This window comes from Vespa mandarinia, chromosome 2, assembly GCF_050613455.1.
Source record: "Vespa mandarinia isolate Hongniang chromosome 2, ASM5061345v1, whole genome shotgun sequence".
In the NCBI taxonomy this organism is placed as follows: Eukaryota; Metazoa; Arthropoda; class Insecta; order Hymenoptera; family Vespidae; genus Vespa; species Vespa mandarinia.
The window spans coordinates 3,005,001-3,027,957 of NC_140811.1; the positions used below are offsets into that span (position 1 = coordinate 3,005,001).

Sequence of the window (22,957 nt, forward strand, 5' to 3'; positions counted from 1 at the left end):
TATATATTATAATATTTATTAATAAGAAAATTTATAATAATTAAATTTAGACACAGGTTAGATCTAATATAATTATTAAATTCAGGCGATATATTTTTTCGAGAGACAATGAAAAAAGGAAAATAAATAAATAAATAAATAAAGGCGAAAAAGGATGATTAAAAAAAAAAAAAAAAGGAAAGAAAAGAAAAAAGAAAAGATGTAGGAAGGAGGAAAAGGAATTACGGAGAAAAAATTAGAAAATTGACGAATAATTACGGTCAGGCGGATAGCTTGAAAAGCCTGATTACCATAACCGCGAGATTATGCAAAATATGTTGTAGGAGTAGGGCGATAAGCCGCTGCCATGCCGCGCCACGCCATGCCGTTTGTTTTCACTCGAGGATTTTAGGATTACAATGGAAAACGGGACACGCGCTTTCGTGGAAACGTTCTTTCTGTCTCGTTCTTCCGCTTACCCGTTCTCAAAAGAATCTTTGATACGAATTTCGCGCGTTCGTCCGAGCGAACAAAATGTCGGTTCTCTATGCGGTTTCTTTTATCTCTCTCTCTCTCTCTTTCACTTCTTATATTCTCAAAACATTTGAAGATTTATGCAAAGCATTCTTAACACTTCATGGACGAACGTAATATTAAATGTTGTTTTCTTTTCTTTTTTCCTTCCTTTTTTTTTTTTTAACGTTTACAAATTTTTATATAATCAAATAATAATTAAAATTTTTATATAACCTAACTTCTGCTCTCTTTTTATAAAGAAAACTATATAAGTCAATTATAGCATTGTAATATTATATTATTAATATTGTACAATATAAAAAAATATATTATACCGTATCAGTATAATATTAGTATTAATATTATTGCTATATATATATGTATATGTGCATATATATATATATATATATATACATATTACAGTAATATCATATATAAACATAATTTATATTTAAACATGAAAAGCTTCGGATGTGAAGTTCAATTAATGGTTCAGGGGAATAAAATGAGAAATAAAACTGAGAAAATATATATATAAATATACGTAAGTGTGCTAATGTCATAGTTCATAATAAAAGAGGAAAAAGGAAAGAAAAAGAAAAAGAAAATAAAAGAGAAACGAAAAAGAAAAAAAGGAGAAGAAAGGGAAAGGAAAAAAAAAGAAATAAATAATATTACCGATAAATATCTGATGATCACAAACATATATATATATATAATTATGTAATAACGATTCAATATTTCAAATTATGCGCGCGCTTTTCAATAAGGGGAGAATGATATGCATAACGGGACGGGACGGAACGGAACGGAACGGAAAGGAACGGAATAAAACGAAATCTCTTCCTCGAGGAATACGAATTCCGCATATAACCTATGGAACCCGCTTCGTTATGTTTCGCTTTTTCCAATCTTCGATAACAAGTTTTCATCAATTCCCGTTCCAGGTCCCTGATGAACGTGAGTGAACTTTTAGCGCGATCGTCACATCGCAAGAAATATAATCAATGTCGACATCTCTTTCTTTCTCTCTCTCTCTCTCTCAACTCCACTCAGTCACTGACTCATTCATTCTCATTCTACTTTCTGGTCAGAAGGGTATACCAACAACATATATTTCGCGTAGCATTCGCATATTTTTTATTTCCTTTGTTTTAATCTTTTCTTCCCCTTTCATTGCTCTTCCTTCCTCTTTTTTTTCCATCCTTTGCTTCGTTCTTTTTTTTTCCATTTTCTTCTTTTTATTTTTATTGATTTCTTTATTATTATTTCTTTTTTTTATACTTTCTTTTCCTACCTTCGATATCATCTCTCATGACTCTGATAATATATCTGAGCAATTTTCCGAATTTCCCAATTGGAATCGCCGCTATCGACACATATCGCAAATAGTGATTAAAATATCCTCTACTACGTTTCGTTTAAATAGTAGATTTTATTATAAAACACAGAGTACAGCTAAAAAATAACTACCTGCTTTCTCTCTCTCTCTCTCTCTCTCTCTCTCTCTCTCTCCCTCTCTCTCTCTCTCTCTCTCTCTCTCTCTCTCTCTCTCTCTCTCTCTCTCTCTCTCTCTCTCTCTCTCTCTCTCTCTCTCTCTCTCTTTAAAGAATAAATACGTACAAATTCTCGTCGTTGTATGTATACGTTTTTATAGATAACTTGATTATAAATTAAAGGCTAATCGAATATCTCATTTGTTAGGAGCAAAAAGGAGAAAAAAAGAGTTTCATAATTTGTACGTGTCGAATATTTTTTATAGTACAAAGAAGAAATCGTTGATTTTTAATTTCCCTTTGTGGAACATTCTATCAATTTTTTCTTTTTTTTTTTTTTTTTTCATTTCAACTAATTACACCTTGAAAAAATTGTTTAACGAATACATACTTGTAATTAATGATTAACACAATATTAGCGTGTATAGGTATAATTATATAACCAACAATACACGTATACTTTCAACATGTATGTATATGTAATTTGCTGTGACCAAATTACGTACGTACGTATATGCCTTCGTACAGGATTGGTTAAAAGTTTTTAAGCAATTTTGAAAAATCAATCTCTTTTTCTTCTTCTCTTTTTTTTTTTTTAGATCTTTTTAGTTAAACTTGCAGTTTTACAAGCTGGTAATTTTGCGAAGAAAAAGAATAGGAAAAGAAAAGAAAAGAAATTAAATTAAATTAAATTAATGTAATAATGTCTCGAAAAAGATTAATCGCGATTTTTGTAACGAGAACTTACAGCTCCGCCCAGTATGTCCTTGAATTGGTTTAAAATACGTGAACGTTTGCCGGTGTCTCATATCGGATGAATAAATGAGATTAAAGAACGATAAACAACGAAGAAGATAATATTGGCTAAATTTAGTTCGATTATCTCTCGTAGTTGTTTCTTTTTTTTCTTTTTTTTTCTTTTTTTTTTTTTTTTCTCTCTCTCTATTTTTAGGTTAGTCAGGTTAGTTAGTGAATTTTTATATTTGTGAAGAACCTAAAGAAACGGGCGCCTAATTTAAAGTTTTTATTTAAATAAAAAAGAGAGGAAAAGGAAAGAAGAAAAGGAAAAAGAAGAGGAGAAAGAAGAGATAGGAGGGTGGAAAAAAAATATTAATCTCAGAATCGATTTATATAAAAGAGTATAATGGTTTTTCTTTCTCTTCGTATTACAAACGCGCCCATCGAATGCGCGTTATTCTCACGTTCGATTGCGGTGGCACGTGTACCAATAATAGCTCCCCTCCCCCCCACTAATCCACCCCGCCACCCACTCTCTCCCCCATTATCGACGGAGTAAATTGGCAATTGGTGTTGTTGCTCGTTAAAAGCACTTCCTTTACGACGATTGAAGAAAGTACATCGAGTGTAATAATTAAATAGTAAAAAGAAAAAAAAAAGAAGAGAAAGAGAGAGAGGCAAAGAGTAAGAGAAAAAAACCGAAAGTAGAAGAAAAAAAGGATAGCAATAATAATAAAAAAGAAATAAGAAAAGAGGGAGATTGGAAGGAAGATAATTGGTCGTGTTCCATAATATTTTTTTAAATAAATCCACTGAATGATCTTCATTTCGTTTTTTTTTTTTTTTTTTTTTTTGTTTTTTTTTTTTTTTTTATGTTAATCATCATAATGGTGTTGTGTCGTTTGGAAAAAAAAAGAAAGAAAGATACGCTTTATGTGTGTTATATAAGTGAGGCTTATAATCAATCCGAATCGTTTCAAACGATGGATGATTGTTAAGAGTTCGAAGTTACGTTCATAGGTATAGGAAACGAGCGAATGGCAGAAAAAAATCAGCTTCGCTGTCCCGTAGGACGGCGAGCGTGGTGGCCGGTTATGGTGCCGAGGGCCAACTGCCAATCGGTACGTCTACGAAGAAGCCATTATCCTCGAGCTCGTCCTCGGCATCGGGACGAAGCGAGGATGCACCTCAATATGGGAGCCTGGCAGGTAGCGATCATCAGACGCAATCGCAACAAGAGGACAGCGGACCTGAGGAAAGTCCCGTTTATATTTTGACCTCCGCTAAGGGAGATCGCAGCTACAAATTACGAAACTCCAGGTAATATTTTCTATCATTTTCTTAACACATTAGTTTATATATTATATATAAGAAATAATATAATTAAAAATATAATAATATTTTTTTATATACTCTTTATATACTTATACTTTAATTTATATACTCTATATAAATATATATCTATGTAGTATATAAATATATTATACTATATAATATATACTTTGCATAAGAATAAAAAGAATATATATATATTTTTTTTTATATATTTATAAATTAAATATATATATATATTTTTTTTCTTCACAAAATAATATCATCTAACCTCTTTTTAGATATATATGTGTTGTATATGTTACAAAGGAACAATGCGACGTAAGCAACTCGAGCGTGTAACGTAAAAAGGTATACGGATGTACTTTCGAAGAAATTTGATAATTCAGATAATTTTTTTTACTAGGAATGTACATCTTGTGTAATCAAAGAAGAGCGTACAGTTTGTTCAAAATGTTGAGAAACTTTATGTGTACGAGATGCTATAAATGATATTCGTAATTGGCGCCTAGTTCCGACGCCATTTTGTTGTATGCGTTACGTATACGAGGTTCGAACTTTTCGAACGTTCTGTACTTAACCTTAAAAAGAAAAATGAGCCGAGCGCAAAGGGATCGTCGTCATCCTTTATGGCGATATTCGTTCGTGCGAAAAAAGAAAAGAAAAAAAAAAAGAAAAAGAAAAATGACGGAAAAGATTTAAATAAAATATTTCAAATTCACGAATAGCGCGAAATTTCAAAATTGTCGTTTTTAATGATGTCGCTTAACGTTGATCAATGATGTCACTTGTGCGTTTCGTACAGTCCAGGTAAAAGAAGTTTTGATTCTCTTTTAAAGTATAATCAACTGATTGCGGTTTACCGCGGCACACTTGTTATCCCGTTATTATCGACGGCTCGTGAATTTAAAGTAGATGCAATCGGTCATACACACAATCAACATTTGTATAATAAAAGGTTCGGTCAATTTGCAAATTATATCGAGATACGCGTTCATAAGAAAAAAAAGGAAAAGAAAAGAAAAGTAAAAGAAAGAAAAAAAATGTTTTAGGTATCACCTATTTTCTTGGCCGAGTTGTAATATTAAAAACGCGAAAGAAAAAAAGAAAGAAAGAAAGATAAATAAAAAGAAAAGAAAATAAATACAAAAAAAAAAATAAGAAAGGTGGTAACGTGGCGTTGTTTCTCTCTGTGTTGTGCGTTAGGTGGTGTGTTATAAACGCTTATCACAAATTCGCAGTAACTTTCTTTGTAATTAGCAAGCCTGTCTAGAACAGAGCGCGTAGCTTAAACAGATTTTTCAAGGCACATCGCTTTTAATTTACACTCAACGCCCCCATCTTTGTCGGATTTACCCAGGTATGATTTAATTCTTTCATTTTTTCTTTTTCCTTCCTCCCCCCTCCCTCTTACTTTTTCAATTTTTTTCTTTCTTCCCCTTTAACTATTTTTTTGTTCTTTCTTTTGTTTTTTTTTTAACCGTTCAACAATTAACTCACTCGTTTGCGCGTTTAGGTTTATCGAATTTAAGAATGGAATTTACTATATATATATATATATATATATCGTAGTTCGTAGTTCGTTCAAATGCGCATTCTATCGTGATTTTAATTATTGGAAAAATAATATTCCGTATGTATATTTTAAATTTTGTATATGTATTTCGAGAGCACTGTCGTCGACTGGTATATTAAACCAAGTGAAATATTCAATGTTACTTATGATTTGTTTTTACATTCGTACAATAGTTATATTCAAACGGAAATATCGTTTAAAATTCTACCGATCTTCTCTTGTTACTGTTCGATAACTCGTTTAATCGATCGCCGTATATACACAGGTAACGTAAAAACGTTTGACCTATTTTAAGAAAAAGCAATAGTATATCAATTGCATATGTAAATTTTTTTTGACTTCCTTCATTTCTTTTTTTCATTCTTTCGTTCTTTCTTTCTTTTTTTCTTTCTTACGAGAGCAAAATGGTTTATAAAAATATTACAACGTTTTGATTGGGATTACGCGTTTCTTCTTTTCTAGCGTGATCAAAACGTTGGATTAAAAAGTTCTTTTACTCTCGAGTTCGACGGGAGCGCAACCAAGTGGACGTTGTAAGAATCATTTTGATTAAACATCAAAAACTTTATATTTTACTAAGCGAAAAAAAAAAAAAAAAAAAGAAAAATTAAATCTTCATTATTAGCTCTCATCGGTGATTAATTATGATGTTTATATATTTCTTATTTTCTTTCTTTTTTTCATTCCTCCATCCTTCTTTTTTCTTAATATAAAATTATATTCGATATAACGATGATAAAACGAATGAACCTTATGGTATTTCGTTCAGAAAATGTATAATAAACATTTTACGTTGATGAATATAGATGTTTAGAGAGAGAGAAAGAGAAAGAAAGAGAAAGAAAGAAAGAAAGAGAGAGAAAGAGAGAAAGAGAAATAATATGTTCTAACAAAGGAGGAATGTAAAACGCTTACATTTGATGTGACGTTTTGCGGTTAGTTTCTCTGACATTTGAATCATCGATGTTTGTTTATAGAAATGACATTATCCATGCTTTATGACGATAACGTATGAATTATTATTGTGTATTGTATAAAGTAATAAATAATGTATATTGTAACATATTGAATTTCATAACAAATTGTATTAATTTATAGAGAAATATTTTCAATCAAAAGTACTTTTTAATATAAATTCAAAAAAATAATATATTATAAGGATTTAAATATAAATGTTAATTATTATTTTTATTTTTATTTTTTTTAGAATCATAGAAATTGCTGGTGGTCGAGAAGTTTTCTCTCAAAGCCGAGGAAAAGTAGCAGCAAGAAAATCTCGCTTTAACGCTGCATCGAATTCATTAAATAACGAGGATACTCAAGCAGACAACAAATTATCCATTAAGAAAAATAATAAGTCTCCGAGCACACAAACTATTTGGGAATTACGAAGCCGGTAAATATTTATTTTTTGACATTCTATAATAAATTCAGAAATTACTAAGTGGCATATATTATTTCATCGTTTTATTATTTATTTCACGTTTTACAGATGTGGTGAAACAAGGAAACAACGTACGAACCGAGAGGTTACAGAAACTGTATTCTCATCTGAGGTGCACTCAGTACGACGTAATCCTACTAAGTCTATCCTTGATTACGATTCTCCTAAAAGTAATCGTAGCAATTGTATTATTAATTATGATTCGATTTTAAATAGCAATAATGTAGAATACAGTGTACCTAAAAGTATTACTGATCTGGATTATGGATTACCAAAGAACTGTGTAGATTATCAATCAAACCACACTACACCAGCAAGAAGTATGGCTATTGTTAGTGATGGTGAAGTGGTGGTGTTCGATGATATAGATGATAATTGGCAAGGTCTGCGTTTGGATTTAGCATCAAATAATACAACTCAAGTTACTACAACAAATATAGATTTGGAAACAGAAGATCAACAGAGAGGTCGTATTCCTCCTGAACCACCAAGTTCTAGCGTTGGTAGTACACCAAGTCCTACAACAGCATATCACCATAATACATCTGAATTCTTTAAGGTATTATATTTGATATAATTTAAATAATTTCTATATGTAAACAAAAACAATTGTTCCTTTTTAGGTTGTAACAACAGCAAGTGATTGTGAAATAGATTCACCTTCGCCAGAGCGTAATCATAAAGTAGCAAGAGTAATAGGAGAACTACCAATCGCACAGTATTCAGGAAGTCCAAGACGTTATGGCGTTCGTGAAAATCCACAACTTCCTAGTTTGTTGTCATCACCCTCTGTATACATGACACCAAGACCTGGCTTTCCACAAAGAGTATTACCAACAACACCCAATCATAAAGAGGTATATTAATAAACGAATAATTTTTTTCTTATCTTATTATATGCACAACTAATATCTTATATGATTCATTTATTAAAGAAGGAGGATACCTCTGCTGAAATTATTGTAGAAAAACCTGTGATAGAAACAACCATTCACACGGAAGATCAATCGATAAATGTTTCACCATCGTCTCCTAAAATTGAGGATGAAGAAGAAGATTCATTGAAACCACCAGCTTTACCTACTGACAATATAAGTAGTCTTGTATCACCAGGTGGTAGTACTTTTGATTACTTATATGAATTTTCTGAAACTCGAAAAGTATTAGAAGAATTTTTCAAATGTCCACCTCCATCCAAAGAGAAAGAAAATAGCATTGAATCATTTCCATTCCAAGTAAGTATTTTATTTATTATATAATATATATTGAAAAATTTATATCAATATATTTCATACTTAAACTACACTTGGATTAATTTTTATCATTAATGTAAAATATTAATTAAAATTATTTTTAATAATTTTACAAGGACTTGGATTATGAACTGCGAAGACAAGGAGGAAGTGCATATGTAGGTCAGCGTTTAGCTAGTGGTCCACCCCCAACTGAGGAGGTTATGGTACACGAATCACCAAAAAAGCAGAGACCTGATTTTCCTCAAAATGTAAATACTATATTTATTTATAAAAAAAAAAGGAAGGAAAAAAAAAGAAAAAAAAATGCCTTGTATACAGTTTCCTAACATTACACGAATATGGGTATCAATATTTATTTTAACTAATTTATTAAATCATTTAGTAAATTAATATTATTAATTTACAGTGGATAATATTAGTTAAGATATTCTTTTATAAAAATTGATTTATATGTTTAATTTGTATATTGGTCTAATGTTTAACAAGTTCAAAGTAAGAGTGTATTTTTAATCATATTTTTAATAGTATATAATAGTATATATGTATATATATATGTATATACTATTCTGTATATATATATATATATATATATATATATATATATATATTCTGTATATATATATTCTGTATATATATATATATATATATATATATATTCTGTATATATATATATATATTCTGTATATATATATATATATATATATTCTGTATATATATATATATATTCTGTATATATATATATATATTCTGTATATATATATATATATATTCTGTATATATATATATATATATATATATTCTGTATATATATATATATATATATATATTCTGTATATATATATATATTCTATATATATATATATATATATATATATATATATTCTGTATATATATATATATATTCTGTATATATATATATATATTCTGTATATATATATATATATATATTCTGTATATATATATATATATATATATTCTGTATATATATATATATATATATTCTGTATATATATATATATATATATTCTGTATATATATATATATATATATATATATATATATATATATATTCTGTATATATATATATATATATATATATATATATATTCTGTATATATATATATATATATATATATATTCTGTATATATATATATCGATAATTTCAATTGCAAAGTATTTACATTAGTATTTACATATTTAAATGTACACTAATTTAATGAATAATTATGTTACTTTATTTTCTTTTTTCTTTTTTTTTTAGACTGGCGAACATGAAAACAATTTTTTGGATCTCTCAGTAGGCACTGGAAGCAGTGAAGACCTTGGAGAGACAGAAGTTGGCTTACAGGTTGGCCACTCACGTAATTTTACTTTAAGTCCTGAAACAACTGACTGCGACAGCAATTGCGGAGATTTAGATAGCGAAGTTTCTCTAATGATGATGGATAATGAATTAATGCCGGCCAGTGGTTTACTTGGTTCAGTTGGAGATTTAGGAAATAATTCGGATTCTCTTAGAATCTATACGAGTATGCCTGTATTGGAAGACGGTTTATCAAGTGGACATGCCAGTGACACAGATAATAATAATCCAACGGTAATGCTTATGAAACGGCAAATAAATGAAATAGAGAAAGAAATCATTCAAAGGACGCGCAATGACATGTTAGGAACTGAAAATGAATCTGGCAAAGATGTGAGTTTAAATGTCACAAAGGATATTTTACATACGTTGAAAACATCGTCACCTGATTTATTTATTGCGAAAAAGGAAAACTCATATGAGACCAATGAGTTACAACTTGATGGATTAGATCCTTTGGGTACACCTCCACCACCGGCACCCCAAGGTAGACAAAGTGTCAATTTGGAAATAGGTGGTGAGGTAGAAGCAGCTATTAAAGATATTAGAATGGCATTACAAAGAACTAAAACACTTCCTGTTAAATCGCCATCTGAAGAACCACCAGAACCAAGTGTTAGTCCTATTTGGATACCAAGGTATTTCTAAAAATTTTTTTTTTCTTTTTTTCTTTCTTTCTTTTTTTTTTTTTTTTTTTTCTTTTCTTTTTTGCAAGAGTGTATTCCAATCGTGTGGTTTACTCGTAGATTTAATTTATTTCATTGAATATTTACATTGGATTAAATATACTTTTAAATACACATACGATCTTCACTTTTTGTGCGAGTGCATCTAACTAAGATGTAGTATATTGGATTCCAGGCGGAGAATATGTATGGAAAGTAATAGCGAGGATTCGGAAGCTCGACGAGCAGGTGATGAAGCGGACGTAGAAATTGAAGAAGGTCCGGACGAAGAAGAAGCGGACACTGATCTTGAGACTGATCGATTATTAGGACAACAAAGAACTGATGATCAAGGATTTTATGATGATAAAGTAAGGGATTTAGTTTTTTTTTTTCCTAATTTTATATTCGTATACAAATAACAGTGATAATATATTCGTAATAAAAATATATATATGTATATATATATATATATATATATATATATATATATATATATTTTGGAATGCATAATCAATCCATTATTAACACACGTTGATAACTTGATTAAAATTTGGTATATATAATTATTTCTTTAACTGCGCGATTTGACAAGAGGTATTGGTGTCCTATTAATGTTGTCTTGGTATTATGCAGGGGTGGCGGAAGCCTAAGACTAGGACAATGTTACCACCAATGAGTGCAAAAATCGCAACTCCTAAGCAAACCCCTCCTAAAACCTTAAGTGTTACTCCTATAGAAACGCTAGCACCGTCCGAACCTTTGCCATCTACGTCTACTTCCATTTCTCCACCTCCTGTAGTATCTGTTATTCAATCATCACCTTCTGAACGCGAAGTAACTACCCCTACGCAACCTGCAACAAGTCCACCGAAGACCCCAGTCAAAAATTCTCCCTCGTCTCCCCAGAGTCTGAAGGAATCCAGCAACAAGGTGAAAAAGGTGCCCTTTCAATGTTCTCTCACTTGGGTCTCTTTTAGAATGTAGTAAATGATACATTTAATGGGCAGTGATAAGATAGCACTTGTTGATGCACGATCTGTCATAATGTTACAGATAACTAGATCTCTTCTGATATATATTCGTCTTTATAAAATTCTTCAATTGTTGTCTATAAAACAATCTCGTCAGCTTAAATAGAATTAAGAATTGAATACATAAAAATATCATTGAGCGTAACGATTTTATTTATGTCCTTTTAGAGAAAGGATATATATATATACACATATATATGATATAAAAAACTTTGATAATGATGATTTTTAATCTAAATGATATTTACATATATAAGATATGAATTAAAATGAATTTATAATATTTAAGCTGAGAGATATATCTATGCCTGATAGTAAACATTTCCTATTAATTTCAATGCAAACCAAACTTCTCCATAATTTATATTTCCTTATTGCCTTTGCCTACAATAAGCTTATTCTTTTCTTTTTTCTTCTATTATCAGTACATGTCTTATCTATTTGAAGAATGCAGTGTACATATCACATTTCTAGCTAAGAGCTTGCTTGTGTGTTATGATTGTAAATATAATTATAATCATTATCTGATGATCATTTTATTCATACATAAATTTATTTTATTAGAGTATTATATATACTAAGATTAAAGGATTATTTTATGAATCTTTTACAATGATAGAGTTTTTTAGTTGTTTTTTTTTTTTTTTTTTTTTTTTTTCTTAAGAAAATATTTCAATAATCTATGACAACAAAAAATATTTTATTACAATAGTTGTTAATTGAGAAATATTTACAATATTTTAATTATATAACGTTACAATAATTTTTTATTTAATTGCAAACATTGCATGATCGGCATTTATAATAAAAGCTTTAGATAATTATATTATGTGAGTATTATAGTCAAATTTAGATTTCAACATGTTTTAATCATATTGTTTGAATGATAATTATGTGCATTGTACACTTTTATATTTTACAGGATAAAGAAGGAAAGAAGAAAAGTCGAAATAAAGAAGGTAATATTATATATTCCTATAATTCTTCATTTATATGAAAATATAACATTCACATTCTTTGTTCAACAAAATATGTTAATGATATATTTTTCTTCCTTTAATTGCTGCTTATTCAAATGTGTATAATTGATGAACTTTCATCAATTCATCATGGTACATATGGTATGTTTCAACATGTATTCGTTATTAAATACTTTTTATTTAAATAATATATATATATATATATATATATATATATATATATATATATATATATATATATATATATGCACTTTGTTATTTTGATGAGAAAACAAATTTATTGAAGAAGATAAATGTCAACTGAATTATCAATATTGTTTCAAATGTGCAAGAGACATATTACAGAGTAGTCATTTTAGATAATCTCCAACATATTTACAAAATCTTTGATAAGATATTTCATCAATTGATAAGTAGATTATATTCAATGATATATTTATTTCATACACTTACCATATATAATGTGTAGTTAAGAGAAATTGTTAAAATGTATAGATTTTTGTTTAAAAAATACATAAGAAGTGTAAAAAATATATTTCCATTGCTTCAATTCATAACACAATATTAAAACATTATTTAAATGGCTTTAACAAACAATGTTAATCAAATGGAAATTTTATCAGATAGTACTTTATTATCATCAATCAAACTAATTCATTGTACTGATGAATACTTAGTTGCATTTGGTAGATTATGTAGTGCAAGATCTAGTGCAAAACTTAACGCAACAGATAGTGTAAATTCTAAATGGTCTATTTCTGTGGAAATTTCAGCATTATTGGACGATCCTTCAGTGTTGATCGAAGGTGTATTGTTCAGAGCAAGATACTTAGGATCTACACAATTAGTATGCGAGGGTCAACCAACAAAATCAACTAGAATGTGTCAAGCAGAAGAAGCTGTTTCTCGAATAAAGGTATGTATATATTGATATATGCATAAATATATATCACATATATGCATTAAAGGTCTTTAATATCAAATAATAATTAATTTAATTAAGTTTATATTCCCAATGCAAAGTATTATATTAGAAATAAAATTATTTAATAATAGATTAATAATATTATGAAATTATTCATACTATATCTCTTAAAGGGCCATTTTTAATTTCTTATATTAACATTTTACATAGTTAAATAAGATAATAATAAATACTATAGGAATCCAAACGTGTAAAGTGTATTGGAAATATAAGAATAAGTATAATAGCATAATTGTTATAGACAGTATAAAACAGATTATATACATATATTAGGATTGCCATTAGTGTTACACAATGAATTATGATGATCTAAAATTATAGCAGCATGCTCTGAATGCTTTATAAGATTTAATTTGCAACTTAATTTATGATCAATAACAGTGCAATATTTTTAACTGTAATAATGTACCTCAGTGTTAATACTTTTAACTTTTTGAGGATTTTTCAGTGAAATGGTCTTTTAATACAGTTAGGCCAGGCTTTCCCTACAGTTATAATATTGTAATAAGCTTACTGTAAGAAAAACATTTTTTTTCATATTAAATGCTCTTAACAATATTTTGCTTTTATTCTTAAGTATGCCAATAGATATATTAAAATATTTACCTCAAATGGTTAAAATACTGAGTCTTTAGGTAGTTAAACCTGAGAGTTTTTTGCAGGAAAGAATACTGTGAAAATAAATGTGACTCAGTGTTGCATTATGTGCACTGCCATAATTTATATATGCCAAAATATTTTAATACATAGAATTTGTTCACATACATCCATTCTATCTCTATACTCTTTTCCATCACTATCTCCTTGATAATTATTCAAGGTATATTTTTCTTATTAAGGAAACAATGCACATATACTGACATAGCTTATATTTAAAAGAAATTATCGATATATATATATATATATATATATATATATATATATGTAGTAAAATATCTTACAGTAAAATCTTTCCTTCCACTCTTAGGTTCTTTGAAAATTGAAAGTCAATATTTGGACAATTGACTTTCAAATCTATATGAAAATTGTACAATAAATTAATCAAATCATTAGATAATTGAACAATAAAAGATTATTGCCATTAAAATAAATAATTCATTAGTTTATAAAAGTGAAAATAACTTTATAACTTTATTGAAGATATGAAGTAAATACTTCACAAACAACTATGTCCAGATGTTGGCTATTATGTATACTTATATATGTATACTTATACGTATACAATATCTATTTTATATGAATAATCTTAATAATTGTGAACTGGCCAGTGTGCAAAAAGGCCTGAATGTTTCAGTGTAGCGCCCCCTTCCTCACATCACCAACACCACCACCTGACCACCGAACACTGTCATCTTCTCGGTGTAACTTGATGTGTCTGTTTGTCGGTCTCTCTGCGGATATCTTTCTATATTTGCTTGCTCTATATTCGTTTTTTTTTCTATATGTTATGCATATAATGAAGTATGCTTTATGCACAAAATATGTTACTTCACAAAACTTTTGCCTACATGATGCGTACTTTATTACTTTGTATTTTTCATGCTACAGCAGTGATTAAAGCAGGTGATTACTGCTCTTTTAAAAAGAAAAAGGAATTGTATTACATCCAAAGTATTATTGTATTAAACAAAAAGTAAAATTAATTAATTTTTGTTCTATATAACTTAATAGAACATAGTAGATTATATATATATTTTTTTTGTTATAAGTGAAAGTAGCTCAATCTTTTGCATTTTTCTTATTTCTTAAGTATTTAGATTGCTCCGTTTATATTAAATAGTTAGGCTGTATTGTTTGCTTCTCATTAGTGTATATGATCAGTAGCCACTTGATAGCTTGCACTCCTTATTAGACTATAACTTGGTGGATCTGTAATTTTTGTCACTTGGAATATCTTATTTATTTTTGATTTTATTGAAATATTTTTTCAATAAAACTTGCATGAGAGAGAAAGAGTGAGAGAGAGAGAGGGGGGAGGAGAGAGAAGGAAAGGGAGAGAGAGAAGGAATTATAGAATACTTTGGCATATAAAAAAAGAAAAAAACACCAAGATCATATACAGGTTTTAAAAAATCTTGTATATTGTTTATTTAAAATAATTTTAAATATAACAAAGAACAAACAAGATATCTCAAGTGCCAATAATTTTTGATTCTCCTGTATATGTTTATACTCTTACAAAACTACTTAAAGAAATCTTTATCTATAAACCTTGGATTTGTTTCTGGATCAATGAAAGGATTTATAAATTGATATTATATCTCTGCTCGTAATCCATACTCATTTATTAATTAATTTATAAATGAGTAATTTACATCATAATAATATATTTCTATAATGCTAATATTAGATTTCATTACATATAATAAATATCATATCCTTGATTGCTTTTATTCTTTAATTATTCATCGTAAAACGTAATGATAATTCTTTATGTTGAATAATTATAGAAACCACATTGCTTATGGACATTACCAAACCCTAATATTTGGAATTCTGGGTTGCTAATTGTTAATCATTCATGGAAATTTAAGCACACATAAATACCGTATAAATTCTGCACTATCATATATATATACATACATATTCCATTCATAATATCAACATCAAGCATTTATATATTTGTGTATCAATAGATAATAATACATAAGCCTGGTTCAATAATTCTTAGAAAGTCAATTTAAAGTACGCATGCTTATATTAAAAGCCCTTTTAATTTAATTTAAATGTATTAAATACATTTAAAATCTTGCACATATATACAGAGTATATATATATATATATATACATATATATAAATTATTATTATTATAAATAGAGATGTAAACAGCAACTCAGATTCCAATAACTTTGGCTCTTTTGCCTTGTTTTGTTGGTGGTGCGTGGCAATGTGACTAGCAGAGCCTCTGTTTGTTTGTTTGTTTGGCGTGCGCGTAACGGAAGGATGGGCCAGTGCCAATGCAGGCTACGCTCTTAAACTATGGGGGGCAGCATGGTTACGGCCGCTGCAGCATTACTTCACAAGGAAGCCTAGAGGAAGACGAATGTGACTCAAGCGAAGAACTTATAGGGAGTGCTTCTGGTGGGGGCCAGTCCGAGACACACACAATAGCCGCCCAACCAAAACTGGCCCCGATCAGTGGCTCCTTGGGCCCCACAACCGTTTTCAGACTACAATTTCTTGGGTCGGTGGAGGTGGAAGAGGAAGGGGGACGTAAACGGCGTAAGCGCCTTAAGAATCACATGGTGGAAGAGGCTGTGACTAAAATAAAGGTCCGCCTTACCCAAATGTACCTCTATTTGTATTAATTATCTTTTGGAAAGATGTTTCTTAGTTTGATCTTTCCAATGAAATATGATATCAATCAATGTGCGAAATATATTTCCTTTATATATATTCTCTTTAATTCTTACCAACCAATAAATGGAGCGTTACATTGAATTTTAAGATACTCTAACAAAAGTACACATTTAAACTCTCAGGTTTATGGGATCTTCACAAATAATATACAATATATTAATTTCAACTGTATGCATTATTCGCTTTAAATCAGTGCCTGATAATAACGTGCATTGGAATGTATAATATTTTTCATTCAACAGCCCTTTTGTAAAATGTTAATAATAAATTGTTGTTTTTCTTTTTACTTTATTTAACATGCTGCTTCTTGCAATAGGCATTGGTACGTACATTTTATAAGGGATGTCATACGTTTCTAGAAAATACTTGTGTATCTCATAAAAATATCTTTGATTTTATTTAGGCACCAGATGGAGAAACTCAACCCAGTACCGAAGTCGACCTATTTATTTCAACAGAAAAAATTATGGTCCTTAACACTGATTTGAAAGAAATTATGATGGACCATGCTTTACGAACAATCTCGTACATAGCAGATATCGGTGACTTGGTCGTTCTCATGGCTCGAAGACGATTCGTACCACATGAGATGGAAGAAGCCCCCAAGATAAACAGGACTCCTAAAATGATCTGCCACGTTTTTGAAAGTGAAGAAGCTCAGTTTATTGCACAAAGTATCGGACAAGCATTTCAAGTAGCTTACATGGAGTTCCTAAAAGCAAATGGAATAGAAGATCATAGTTTTGTTAAAGAAATGGATTATCAAGAAGTACTTAATTCGCAGGAGATATTTGGCGATGAGTTGCAAATGTTCGCAAAAAAGGAAATGCAGAAAGAGGTAATCAATGAAATTCTTTTATGTTTACATTCCTCTATATTTGTTAAAAGGGAAAGAAAAAAAAAATTTATTTTATGTTTAAGAAAATATAATTGATTTGTTCTTAGGTGGTTGTACCAAAAGCAAAAGGTGAAATTCTTGGTGTAGTAATAGTTGAATCTGGATGGGGCTCTATGCTGCCAACTGTAGTTATAGCTAATCTAGCACCAGCTGGTGCTGCTGCTCGTTGTGGGCAATTGAATATTGGTGATCAAATAATAGCAATTAATGGCGTGTCGTTAGTTGGCTTACCTCTATCAACATGTCAGACATATATAAAGAACTCAAAAAATCAAACGGTCGTAAAGTTAACTGTCGTACCATGTGCACCCGTTGTTGAAGTGAAAATCAAGAGACCTGATACGAAGTATCAGTTAGGATTTAGTGTACAGAATGGGGTGATATGCAGTTTGTTAAGAGGTGGTATCGCAGAAAGAGGGGGAGTAAGAGTAGGTCATAGAATAATCGAAATTAACAATCAGAGTGTTGTTGCTGTACCACATGAAAAGATAGTTAATCTTCTTGCCACCTCTGTCGGTGAAGTAAGTATGAACGAAATGATTATGTAATATCTCGTAATTACATGTATACAAATCCGTAGTAGACATATTATTTTTTTTACTTACATACGGTATCCATTGTTTCAGATCCTGATGAAGACAATGCCCACTTCGATGTTTAGGCTGTTAACTGGCCAGGAATCTCCAGTGTACATATAAACGTTCAGTTGCCTGGCTGATGCGTAGTGAACAGACAATACATCCGCCATCCACTACCACACTATTTACCACTTTATTGTACAGATTATTTCACGCAAATTGCTTTGTGTTACAATTCCAATGGAGCAGTTCATACATCACCAGCGCTCCTGCTTAGTAAACCAAGACTACCTAGGTAGGTTACTGAAACATTGAATATTTACCCGAGCATAATTTATATAATTATTGTGATTACCTTAAATATACATAATATATATATAAATATACACCTTAATTAAATTAATGAGATTTTCTATGGCAAGTCCTTTGAAATGCCTTTGAAAAATTCACTCTTGAAAAATTGCATTCCCATGAAGGAGAATAGTTGGTCCTAGTGTCTAAAGCTTCAAGCAAGAGTTGCAACTACTCAGACGAATATGATGCAATAATTCTTGAGCAAAAGGAATAATAATAATAATAATAATAATAATAATAATAATAATAATAATAATAAAAATAATAATAATAATAATAATAATAATATTAATAATAATAATAATATTAATAATAATAATAATAGTATTAATAATAATAATAATAATAATAATAATAATAATAATAATAATAATAATAATATATACTTCTCTTGCTTTTCATATCCGTCATTTTCTCTTTCCACATAAAAGCAATCTTGTATAATGTACAAAAAGGAAAGACAAAAAAATTACTAAAGAGATACATCCTTTAGTCATATGTAAACCGATTTTAAGATTAACATTAAATCTACAGTGCATGTGCATCTGTATAGTGACAATGCTAAAGCATTCAGGCTAATCCAAATCATTGTAATTGATATAAATGTATATGCTTTATTTTATGTAAAAAAAAAAAAAGAGGAAAAAATGATACTAATCTCTAATATCAATTGCCATAGAGGATCACATTATTTGCGCCAAGAAAGACGCTAGGCGATGCAGATGATGCAGTGCACATGATTATAAATAGCACAAAGCTCTTTATTGATATTTAGAGCAGGGCTGAACTGTATAATATATTATAGCTAATGACGTAGTAATATTTATAAAACATGTTGTCTCTTCTCATCTTTTGGAGACTCAACTTAAATCATTCATTTAATCTTTTTTATCCTTGAGCTCGTCAATGCTTGAGGCACATCGCCCAAGTTTATTAATTTGTACTAAACTACAATTTGTCTATTATAGAATTTTCAATGCATAAGTCTCGTGATATATACATATATGTTTATATATGCATATGAATATATGCATATATGTCATGTATGTCTCTCGTCATAGTTATATATATATATATATATATATATATATATATATATATATATATATATATATATATAACTATATGTCGTACATATATATGTCATAGTAATTATATAGAAGAGTCAGCAAAATAACAAAAAAAGGAGTTCCCTGAAGTACTTTTCATTCCTAAATTTTTTTTTCTGTTTCTTTTTTCTTTTTAAGCTGCTCTGCTTTATTACCTCTTTCTATATTATTGGATGGTGACATTTGTATAGGATATGCGTACATATATATGCAGATATCAACAGGGCTATTATATGTAATTCTATTGTAACAAATTGAATATATATGATAATGATAAAGCATGAATATGAAAAATATATGTACAAAAAAGTACAAGTAAAAAAATCTTATATTCGCATATAGCCCAGAAGAACAGATACGAAATGCATGTCGCACAAGTACGATGGCTGATGATTTGATTGGAATATTATACAAAATGATTATATAAATAACGTTTGCATTTTGATGAGATTATTTTATTGATAAAGAATTGTATTTAGCAAATGTATATTTATTAGAATAATCCGATTTATCATTTTCCTTGATTTCTGCAGATATGTAAAAAAAAAAAAAAAAAAAAAAAAAGAAATTAAGGGTTGGCCATAAAAAATATTATTATATACATATATGACTTAAACAACTAATTGCGTACAATATTTATATACTATGACAATGTAAAAACTGCTAAGCTGACAGATTTCAATAAGGCTTGTGTAAGCCTTTTATTTTAGTCAGCATCCAATGAATTGGTTATTCAGAAGAATTCCTAAATATTATAGCGTTGTCATATTTGTGATCATATTATGAGAGATACAATTTATTTTACTGAAACTTATAAATCTTCACACATTCTCACCTAAGGCAAAATTTCCTCTAGATATTCTTATTGGAGTCTGTAGTGGCTGGTTGTGCGCACTTAGTGTAACTTTAAAATGCATTGGTATGCAATGTATAATCCATTACACTTGAGTCACTGTAGCACTGTGTATTATAAAATTGTTCTAAAATATACAGACTGATGCAATCTATGCTATAAAAAAAAAAATATAGGATAAATTATCCATTCCACATATATGTAAGCTAAATAAATTATACCATCAATGAAATGGTACCTCTCTTCTATATAAGTACTGTGTATTATAATAATCTAAGTTGTATCTATTTTTGCTGAAAATTTCTCACCTTTAAACTATTCAGCTTAGAATACCAAGAAATATATGCAGTGGTGCAAATTTTAGAATTCCTGGTGTTTGATAAAATTTCAATGCCAAAGTACATTAAGTAATCAGCATTTTAAAATTGAATTTTGTGTGCATGTGATTTGAACTGCAAATAATCATTTCGATAGACGATTATGGAATATATTTATAAAATTCTATTCTCTATAATTTTATATATAAAATCTTCAAATTTAAAGAATACGTTAAAATTATCTCATTGCTTTTTTGGCATTCTCATAAATTAATAAATAATAACATTCCATATTTTTGTTTGAAACAAAGTTGTTGATTAAATTATTAAAGTAAATAGCTAATCCACTATTACCCAACATTTCTTACGTAAAAATTCTCTGCGAAAGATAAAGAGAGAATATAATAAAGATAATAAAGTCGAAGGAAAAGTCGAGGACAACACTTTAGTATTGTCAACGCATTAGTCAGATTTAAAATTGCATTAGAGTAATTTGGGGAGAATGATTACGTTAGAAATGTTTATTGAAATATATATAAAACTAAAATAAATGAATAAATAAAGAATGAAAGACATACGTAAATATACATGTAAATGCATAGGTTACAACATAAGTCATAGGAAAAAGAGAAAAGATAATTGACTAAAAAAGAATATATAAACTGTACAAAATAAATGTTTTGTTGTTGTTTAAATTTATGAGTTGTAAGAAAAAAAATAATATATATCATAACATCAATTTAGTTTAAATGGACAGAGGAAGAACTATCAGGTACAAGTTCATATACATATTTTTTAAATGAGAATGTAAAAACTCATGTGGATAAACTTTTCTTTATACTTTGAATTAATTTTCCAATAAAAACAAAATCCCCCTTCCTCCACATATATATACACACGCATATATATATATATATATAGACTATGAATAATGTTCTGACCTATGTACAATAATTCTATTAATTGAAAAAATATATAGAAAGCATATTATAAATTGCATATCACGAAGAAATCTATATCATTAGAAACTACACACATTCATTCTTTATGAATAAATCATATTTAAAATATGTGCAAAAAGTATTATACTTTGCAGAAATATCCAGATTTTTGGATTTATCGTGTCAGTGTATACCAATTAAAAAGGCAATGAATTTTGGCATAGAAATTTTTATCCATATATTTGATGAGCAACAGAGCGGTACGAATATGATATATGGGATCAAACAAGATGTTATTAGATTGGGTGGCTGAAACTTATCTAGTCATTATGCTAAAAATGTATGAAATTAATACTCAGCCATTGCAAGCCACCCTGACTGAATGTGTCTAGCCACATTTTAAATAACACATCTGCAACTAACTTTAACTGTCCATCTGATCTTGCATGGTCATCTCTTTTGTCTATTACTATTAAAATATAGTATTACATAGGTTATTGTTAAAAGTATGTATTAAGTGTCTTATCTCCGTGTATCGTTTATACATATATATATATATATATATATATATATATATATATATATATATATATATATATATATATTATTTTTGTTTTATATTTCTAATTTAAGTGGTTCGAATTATTTTATGTTTTAACAATATATGGCTTGTTATGGTCACAATAAAGAGTAATAAGATATATTTGCAAGAATATAAATCTACAAAAATAAATCAATTAATGGATATTGAATAATATATTTGAAATTAATCCAGGAATCTTTCTGAATATATAAATTAATGGAAACAAAAATATCTTTTGCTAGATAAATATAACTATTAACGCGATAAGTGTAATGCCATAGTAAGCCAAAGATTACTTCCAGATTTTTGTAAAATATTATGTTTATATTTTTCAACAACGTGACAATGATATGATTGTGCAATGTCAGTTATGAGAAATAGATTCAAAATTGCAGGGAGAATCGTTACCGAAGAATATTCGAAATAAAACCGTTCGTAAGAGAAATGAAAATAATTATATCTTATACATTCATAGAGCTTGCGCTGTAGCTTTCACTAGTCATGAGAGACACACTACAAATTATCATGACTAATCTCTCTCTATCAATGTGTGTGTTTGCGAGTGTATAATAAGTTAAAATTATAAGTGAGCTATATT

General features: G+C 28.8%; 1 protein-coding gene and 1 long non-coding RNA gene across 13 annotated transcripts in view; one reads left to right on the top strand and one right to left on the bottom strand.

Moving 5' to 3' along the window:
- LOC118439795 (uncharacterized) overlaps nt 1–22,957 on the top strand; it is a 63,675-nt gene that overhangs the window by 36,892 nt on the left and 3,826 nt on the right. Inside the window, exons 3-19 of one of the 12 annotated variants that reach the window (XM_035861920.2) lie at nt 3,750–4,049; nt 6,845–7,033; nt 7,130–7,640; nt 7,705–7,938; nt 8,017–8,316; nt 8,451–8,585; nt 9,600–10,339; nt 10,548–10,737; nt 11,003–11,308; nt 12,323–12,359; nt 13,154–13,296; nt 16,309–16,638; nt 17,043–17,048; nt 17,130–17,564; nt 17,672–18,145; nt 18,251–18,497; nt 19,804–19,941. In XM_035861920.2, coding sequence (XP_035717813.1) covers nt 3,750–4,049; nt 6,845–7,033; nt 7,130–7,640; nt 7,705–7,938; nt 8,017–8,316; nt 8,451–8,585; nt 9,600–10,339; nt 10,548–10,737; nt 11,003–11,308; nt 12,323–12,359; nt 13,154–13,296; nt 16,309–16,638; nt 17,043–17,048; nt 17,130–17,564; nt 17,672–18,145; nt 18,251–18,322 — 4,402 coding nt within the window. In that variant the 3' untranslated portion in view covers nt 18,323–18,497; nt 19,804–19,941. The other 11 variants (XM_085655156.1, XM_085655157.1, XM_085655161.1 and 8 more) reach the window with 11 other exon arrangements.
- LOC118439810 (uncharacterized) lies at nt 3,556–6,599 on the bottom strand. Its single transcript, XR_004837658.2, has 2 exons — nt 6,553–6,599; nt 3,556–4,028 (listed from the first exon to the last, which is right to left on the bottom strand). It is a non-coding gene; the product is annotated as an uncharacterized LOC118439810 (long non-coding RNA).